This window comes from Leptonotus elevatus, chromosome 9 (genome assembly GCF_054856555.1).
Source record: "Leptonotus elevatus isolate MCC_2025b chromosome 9, RoL_Lele_1.0, whole genome shotgun sequence".
NCBI classification, from domain to species: Eukaryota; Metazoa; Chordata; class Actinopteri; order Syngnathiformes; family Syngnathidae; genus Leptonotus; species Leptonotus elevatus.
Window position 1 is genome coordinate 25,076,168 of NC_141247.1, and position 8,205 is coordinate 25,084,372.

An 8,205-nucleotide genomic window follows, 5' to 3' on the forward strand; every position below is an offset into this window, starting at 1 on the left:
CAAAAGAAAGTTTATTTCTCTATTTTCTCTTTATTTGTCTAATAGAAACCAAAAATACGGGTGTTTTGTGGCGCTGGGTTAAAGGAATTTATATTAATTTCCATATTGATTGGTCAATATTGAATTTTAATGAACTTGTTTCTCGGTCGCCGTTCGTAACCTTGAAACGAACGTTGTATGTCGGGAGGGAGGTAGTCCCCGCCTACTCTCCTTTAGCTCCACCAATGAGCGCCAAGAGCGGAAGTTGGCCTTTTCTCTCCTGGTGTCTGCTGCTCTTTAAATCTGTCATTTCAACTTCGGACGGCGAGGGAGCAGCTGGGCAGCAGCGACTTTTTATTTATTTATTTATTGTTTTGTTTTTTTTAGTTAAAAAAAAAATTATATATATTTGTTAGTTTTTGACAAGCGTAAGGATGAGTGAACAAGCCATTTCTTTCGCCAAGGACTTTTTGGCGGGGGGCATCGCCGCCGCCATTTCCAAGACCGCCGTCGCCCCCATTGAGAGGGTCAAACTTCTGCTTCAGGTCCACTTCATTCCTTCATTGAAATTATATTGTGTTTATATAGCGCCGAATCACGTTATGAACATGTTTTTTTGATGTGTAAATATTTAAATGCCAATCTCGCCGTTTGTGGCTATTGATGTTAACCTGTCGTGATGCGTTCAAGAGCTGTGTTTCCCAACTTTTAGGTAGCCAAGGCACATATTTTACATTAATTGCCTCTCGGAACACAACTTTAAAACACAAAAAGTATATACTTTATGCTAAATAATAAATAACACTGAAATAATTTACTTGAGTAGAAAAGTATAGACTCTAAAATGTAACCTACTTATTTACGAATGCAAAAATGCAAACTTTTTAGTCAACTATATACAAAACCTCTTTTCATAAAATCACACAATTGAAAAAAAAAAACGCTTTCACATAAAATAGTTTCTCTCTTCTCTGCACGAAATAAATATATATATCGGAAAATTCCATAAAATATCAATTGTCAAGCAATAACAGAGCCATATTTGTTTGTTGGCTTTTCATAGCCACTCATGCAACAAAGCCAGAATGTGCCGTGCGGCAAAGGCTCTCCTTAACTTGCACTAACTATCCGGGCTAACCGTAGCCCACATCTAACATCAATCAAGATCTATAGCTGACACATTTTTTCCTTGACACCAATTACTACTTTCCCATAAGCCTGCTCTTTACTGCCATCTCGTGGCATCTTAAAGAACAGAAAGAAAGAGCCGGCAAATACAATGATAGCGCCAAATAGGTGTGGCGTAAATCACTTAATTTGTGAAACGTGAATAGGCGACGACGGTTCATTTTATGATTTGGGCCAACTCAGTGAAATGGAGTCAATTCCCATTGCACATGTGATGATCTCTTCCGCCACAATGGTTAGGAAACGCAGCATTTGCATGTTATGTAATCTTCCCATCCGCGGCCGTGCCAGCCTCAGCTACTGTCTGACCAAACATAGAAAAGCGGCGCGAGCGTAAACGCGCGCTGCTGAAGTGTGACACGAGAGCTGACTGGAAAATAGCAGACGCGGAAGGCAGGACAAGTTTCTTTGTGGAGCGCCATCAGTTTCAATATTTTGACAGCTGAAACATTTGTGAAAGGAAGAAAGAATTGCAAAATCGGCACTCTGCTTGCTTGCGATTCTTGTAAACAAGCCTCGACAGGTCCGCAAAGTCTCACAGGGAACCAAAAGATCTTCATATCGTGTTTACGTTCAAGGCCGTTCAAAACAATGTCGACTAAAAGTACGATTTGAAAATCTGATCGCTAGAAGGTCACTGCAAGGTTTTGGATGAGGAAGGATGATCTGAACGTGTGAACAGTGGAACGGTTGCTGTCCCAAGTTGCATTCCGCCATGTTGGACTCTTTTGAGACGCGTGAAGGCGCGTTCACACCCGCACTGTGGCAACGCGCGTACGTGACGTTTGTAACGTCCTAAGCTATTGCGAAAGTGGACAAACTGCTCTTGTTGTGTACTTCACATGAACACTAATTAGAATATTGAGAGAACTGAGTATTTTTGTTATGCACTTTTTTTTTTTTTAAAAAATAGGACTTTCTTCCCTTCTTAAACTTTTTACAACTTCTAGCGCTTTATCCTTATTATTCTGACAAAATCTGTTTTTGTTCATATAAAAGATTCTAACTTTGTTCTTGGAAAAACTTTATTCTCATAACATTTCAACTTCTTTTTTGTCTTAAAAAAAGTGAATTTGTCATCCTAATATTCCCCCCCCAAAAAAAAATTCTTGAACACTTCAAGAAATGTTTCGACCCTGGACCCAACTAATTAAAATATGAGTTATATATTTTATTTTTTAATTTTTTTATTGTTATTCTTATTAAATAACATAATTAGTTTTTAAGTGATAATTATATGAAATAATATAATTATGTATATAATTTTGCCACTTCTTGTTGACTGGCAATTTTGTCACAGTTGCTTAGGACTCAAGTCACGACCAATCACGACCCAGGTGAGCCGTGATTGGTTGCTCCCTGAGCATCTGTGATGTCATTGCGAGTGGACGGCAGGTGGCAAAATGGCCGCCCCCTGAGATGGATCAAAATGGCCGAATTTAGCCGCTTCCCTCATACTCCATATGAATGAATGAAAATACAGTAGAATTGGGAAAAAAATGGAAAGAGTTTTTGTCACGTTATTGTGAGCGCGGTTTATGCTCCGCCCACCACAGGTCCAGCACGCCAGCAAGCAGATCACTGTGGACAAGCAGTACAAGGGCATCGTGGACTGCGTGGTCCGCATCCCCAAGGAGCAGGGCTTCCTGTCCTTCTGGAGGGGCAACCTGGCCAACGTCATCCGCTACTTCCCCACGCAGGCCCTCAACTTCGCCTTCAAGGACAAATACAAGAAGATTTTCCTGGACGGCGTGGACAAGCACAAGCAGTTCTGGAGGTACTTTGCCGGCAACCTGGCGTCGGGCGGCGCGGCGGGGGCCACCTCGCTGTGCTTCGTCTACCCGCTGGACTTCGCCAGGACGCGTCTGGCCGCCGACGTGGGCAAGGCCGGGGGCGGGCGCGAGTTCAAAGGGCTGGGCGACTGCCTGGTCAAGATCAGCAAGTCGGACGGCGTCAGGGGTCTGTACCAGGGCTTCAGCGTTTCCGTGCAGGGCATCATCATCTACAGGGCCGCCTACTTCGGCGTCTACGACACCGCCAAGGGTCAGCGCGCGTCTCTCTCTTGCCTCGCTCGCTCGTTTGCGATCTCTCGCTGTTTCTCTTACCTCTCTTTTTTGTCTCTCCCTCTCTTTTGTCTCTGTCTAACTATCTCTCTTTTTTGTCCCTCTCTACCTCCCTTTTGTCTCTTAACAAACTATCTCTCTTTCTCTCGCCTCTTTTTTTGTCTCTTTCTCTTTTGTCAAACTATCTCTCTTCTTTCAAACTTTCTCTCTCTCTTTCTTTTTAACTCTCTTTTGTCAGACTATCTCTCTCCCTCTCTCTCTTTTGTGTGTGTCTAACTATCTCTCTGACTTCTCTCTCTCTCTCTTTCTCACTAGTTGTTTTTATCTCTTTTTGTCTCTGCTTAACTATCTCTCTCTCTGTCCTTTTTGTCTTTTTCTCACCCTCTCTCTCTCCCTCCCTCCCTTTGTCTCTGTCAAACTCTCTCTCTCTTTCTCTCGCTCTCTGTCTAGCTATCTCTCGCTGTCTTTTTTTTTATCTCTCTCTCCTTCCCTTTTGTCTTTGTCAAACTATCTCTCTTTGTCTCTCTCTCCTTTCTCTGTCTCAGTTTTTTCTCTCTTCTGTCCTCTTTCAAACTCTCTCTTTTTTCTGTCTATCTCGCTGTCTTTTTTTTTATCTCTCTCTCCTTCCCTTTTGTCTTTGTCAAACTATCTCTCTTTGTCTCTCTCTCCTTTCTCTGTCTCAGTTTTTTCTCTCTTCTGTCCTCTTTCAAACTATCTCTCTTTTTTCTGTCTATCTCGCTGTCTTTTTTTATCTCTCTCTCCTTCCCTTTTGTCTTTGTCAAACTATCTCTCTTTGTCTCTCTCTCCTTTCTCTGTCTCAGTTTTTTCTCTCTTCTGTCCTCTTTCAAACTATCTCTCTTTTTTCTGTCTATCTCGCTGTCTTTTTTTATCTCTCTCTCCTTCCCTTTTGTCTTTGTCAAACTATCTCTCTTTGTCTCTCTCTCCTTTCTCTGTCTCAGTTTTTTCTCTCTTCTGTCCTCTTTCAAACTATCTCTCTTTTTTCTGTCTATCTCGCTGTCTTTTTTTATCTCTCTCTCCTTCCCTTTTGTCTTTGTCAAACTATCTCTCTTTGTCTCTCTCTCCTTTCTCTGTCTGTTTTTTCTCTCTTCTGTCCTCTTTCAAACTATCTCTTTTTTCTGTCTATCTCTCTCTGTCTTTTTGTCTCTATCTCTCTTCCTGTCCCTTTTGTCTGTCAAACTGTCTCTCTTTCTCTTGTCTTTTTTCTTTTCTCTTTTCTCTTTCTCTCTCTCTCTGTCTTACTAGTTGTCTTTTTCTCTATTTGTCTGTCTCTCTTCCCTGATCTTTCCCTTTTTTTCTTTCTCTCTGTCACGTCCCTTTTGGTCTCTTTGTTCTGCTTGTTTTTTTTTTACTCTTTGCCGTCTGTAAGCGTGTGTGCGTGCGTGTCTCCTTGCCAGGCATGCTCCCCGACCCCAAGAACACTCACATCATGGTGAGCTGGATGATCGCTCAGTCGGTGACGGCGGTGGCCGGCTTTGTGTCCTACCCGTTCGACACCGTCCGCCGTCGTATGATGATGCAGTCCGGGCGCAAAGGAGGTGATTTGCACATTTTTACAGTAACTTGATTGACGGGGAAATGTTGTTGAATCAATTCCATAAAAAAAAAATTAAAAAAGGATTTGGAAATGGATTTGATTGTTCATAATAATTGCATTTTTTCTTTCTTCTTTTTCCGCAGCCGACATCATGTACAGCGGCACCATGGACTGCTGGAGGAAGATCGCCCGCGACGAGGGCAGCAAGGCTTTCTTTAAGGGGGCGTGGTCTAACGTGCTGCGGGGCATGGGCGGCGCCTTCGTGCTGGTCCTCTACGACGAGCTCAAGAAAGTGCTGTAATGCTTCTCATTTCCACTCTCGCATTATCTTGTACATTCGGATTGGACTGACGTGCTGCAATATATTTCTGAGGGACCAACTAGTATTTGGCTACTAGTTGTACCGGGGGTGGGCGGGGGGACGGAGGGGGGGGAAATCTTTCGAAGCGCTCTTGGCCCATGTTCTTGTTTTGTCGCGTTGTGTTTTTTTGGCCCACGCCTGAATGTCGTCCGCTTAATGCAGGAAATTTGCCTGAAGAAAGAGAAATAAAGGCAGTTAATGAGTAAATATCACGGCTGTTTGTTGTTCGTTTTTCTGCGGCCCACGGTGCGTACGGAAATTAAATTCATTGTTTTATTACAGTGGTGACACGAGATACGAGTGACCCGACTTATGAGTTGAAAGCCATTATTTTAATGCTGACACATTGAAAAAACATATTCTTAGTCCTCTGCGAAGGATGACTAATATTACTGCAGCTTACTTGACTCTTTATTTACATAGCAGTAAATATTCATTCATTCTTTATATTATATTGAATTGTCATTACTGCATGTTTTAATAAAGTAGATTATAAAATGCTATTTTTCTTTACAAAAAATTAAATAAAATCCTGACAAATTCTCAACTTTTTCTTTTATCGCCTAGCTGTTTTAAAAAATAAATAAATATATTTATATAAACACAATAATATCATTTCTTAGCACATCTTTATCTACACTGATGAATTGCATCTAACATGATAAATAAATCCAAAGTGAATAATATCAAAAGTGGCCCTTGCAAGTCAACGTTTGGACCCCCGTCAGCGTGTCGCTGCGTTGGCACAACCGGGTTGTATTTGGGGGCGACCCAAAATCAGCCACGAAGGTTGAGCCCCCGGATCGTGTGACGTCCGAGACACTTTTGCACCTGTCGCCTTGCCAGAAAGTTTGAATTTGCGCCGACGGATTTAGAGTCACGAGTGGCAGGGTCGGGATGACTTGCTGCTCTGTGGATTATTTCACACTTTCAAAATGAACTTTTATCTCCTGCCAAGATTCAATCAACGCAACAAGTTGCTTTCACCTTGTATTTAATTTTAATTTTATTACAGCTATTACTATTTATACAATGAAAAACATTTGCATCCTAGATGAACTCTGGTGTTCCCCAAGGCTCTTTTGTTGGTCCCTTTAAGTTTATTTAGACTATTGAATTTATTTGATTATGATTTTTTTTAATGGAATTTAGTGCACTCCATTTACCATTTATGTATTCAGGCAAGGTTATTGGGAACAGCTTCTCATTTGCAATGCCGACCTGGCAGCAAATCATCATAATCTGTACAACATCCATCCACTGTCTTTTGGATGTTAATTATGAATAGAAAATGTCAGATATTTTTATATATATATTAACAGTTCCATGTGTTCAATAATAATTCTTCGGTCTCTTTTGTCATTTCCTGCAGAAAAAAATGAAAGTTGTTGATATCAATTATTTATTTACAATAATATAAACCCTACTTCAACCCTGAATGAAATGTTATAAATATTTCATTCCAAAAATGTCTTAATAAAGCTGGAATAGAAGCTCTACTGTATAAAATGAGTAATGCGAGCTGTGTGTGTCGCGCTAATAGAGGACACGGCCTCGTTTCAGGACTTCTCAGTATTGCGCTTCTCAGGCGTAACATTTGACCCCTTTGAAATTAAGCTGGGATGTTGTTTGGATTGTTCCACGGGTGACTTTTTATCCCATCAGGTGATGCCAAATTAACCCCCCTCGCCCCCTGTTATATGAGATGCCCCCGTACCCCCCGCCGCCCCTGAACTCCTTAAACGATTTGAGCAAGCAGGGATTACTGAAGGAGACGCTCTGGCCATTCACGATGTCTACTTGGACGGCTTGCGGAGGTCACACGTTGCCAGCAGACTTCAAATGTGATCCCAATGTGATTACGGGAAATTGACTTCTTTTAATGGCTTATCGACAAATTCAGTTCAGTACTACTTTGAATGCCTGAAGTACATCAGGGAAGACGTTATATTTATTGACAGTTTGCAAATTAACAAAATTGTAGGCTCGTCTTAATGCTAATGTCTTTAGAGACAGTAGCCACGTCATGTTTGTCGTCTGCACTATAACGTTAAGAGGTGTGGTTAATTTCGTGCCGAGCAATTTTTCAGGACGTGCACAAATTGTCATGATCTGTTTGTCTAATGCTGTGGGTTAGCTTGATGCATTAGCATGAGCGCTAAATGGAGTACGTTGAGGGAAAGGTTACCATTTCTTACAAAAACTCAGATATCAAAAGGAGGGCAAGAATTTTATCATCTACATTTTTATTTGATATCCTACTAGTAGAAACTAGTACGTTGAATTGTCTTATTAGTGAGGACAAAAAGTGTACTACAGGTCCATGGACCTTAACCTGGATGTCAAGGATATCGGAAAGGTGCTTTAGTGGCCTTATGAAATGGATTACAGAATGAAATGTTTTACTCACGGCGGGTTATTAAAAGTCTCCCAACTGTTGCATAACGTCAGCTGTTAAATAGAGTTGCGTCACGCTTTGGCACGGCTGGGTCATGACCGATGCTTTCCTCGGACCACAGTGTGACTTTGGGTTTAGAGTTTTCTAAATTTTCAAAAAACGGTTTGACTTATAAGCAGCATCACTAATTTTTTTTTTTTTTTTTTTTTTTCAGCTGTCACAAAATTACTTTGGAAATTCAGCTGTCAGAATGTGTGACGTTTAGGTTTTAAAGCATTTCTGGGTTTCAAAGTAAGATTTCAAAGGAGGGTTTGGCTTCCATGCAGAGTGACAGTTTTTGGAAAGTAGTTGGAAAAATTCAGCAGTGACACTGACATTTGTTTCATCCACGCCATGAAATAAAAGGTTGCCATGGTGATGCAAAAAGAGTGCCTTAAAGAAAGGCCTAAACATGCTCAGAAGCACTACTTTACATTGACAAGCAAAATTGTTATAACTGCTAAACAATTCTATCATATGTTCTATGAAATTATATTCCCAACAATCTAATCTGCTCATTTGGTAGCATTTCCCTTGGCTATAGATGTTTTTTTTTTGTTTTTTTTGTCCAATCAGATTTCAGCCTTGTCAATCTAATCTGATGGCCCGTGTCATCCGATTA

At 41.0% G+C, this 8,205-nt stretch overlaps 1 protein-coding gene across 1 annotated transcript; it reads left to right on the plus strand.

The window, feature by feature from the left end:
- Positions 1 to 259: 259 nt before the first annotated feature.
- Positions 260 to 5,188, plus strand: slc25a5 (solute carrier family 25 member 5). Its single transcript, XM_086084571.1, has 4 exons — positions 260 to 524; positions 2,724 to 3,210; positions 4,646 to 4,786; positions 4,929 to 5,188. The coding sequence occupies exons 1-4, from the start codon at positions 414 to 416 to the stop codon at positions 5,084 to 5,086; spliced, it is 897 nt and encodes a 298-aa protein (XP_085940697.1). The 5' UTR covers positions 260 to 413; the 3' UTR covers positions 5,087 to 5,188.
- Positions 5,189 to 8,205: the final 3,017 nt, after the last annotated feature.

Bases quoted from the DNA above. Each gene is read 5' to 3' on its own strand.
- slc25a5 (XM_086084571.1), top strand. From the start codon at position 414: ATGAGTGAACAAGCCATTTCTTTCGCCAAGGACTTTTTGGCGGGGGGC. The intron at 525-2,723 runs GTCCACTTCATT...CGCCCACCACAG, and splicing joins GGGTCAAACTTCTGCTTCAG to GTCCAGCACGCCAGCAAGCA. The intron at 3,211-4,645 runs GTCAGCGCGCGT...TCTCCTTGCCAG, and splicing joins CGTCTACGACACCGCCAAGG to GCATGCTCCCCGACCCCAAG.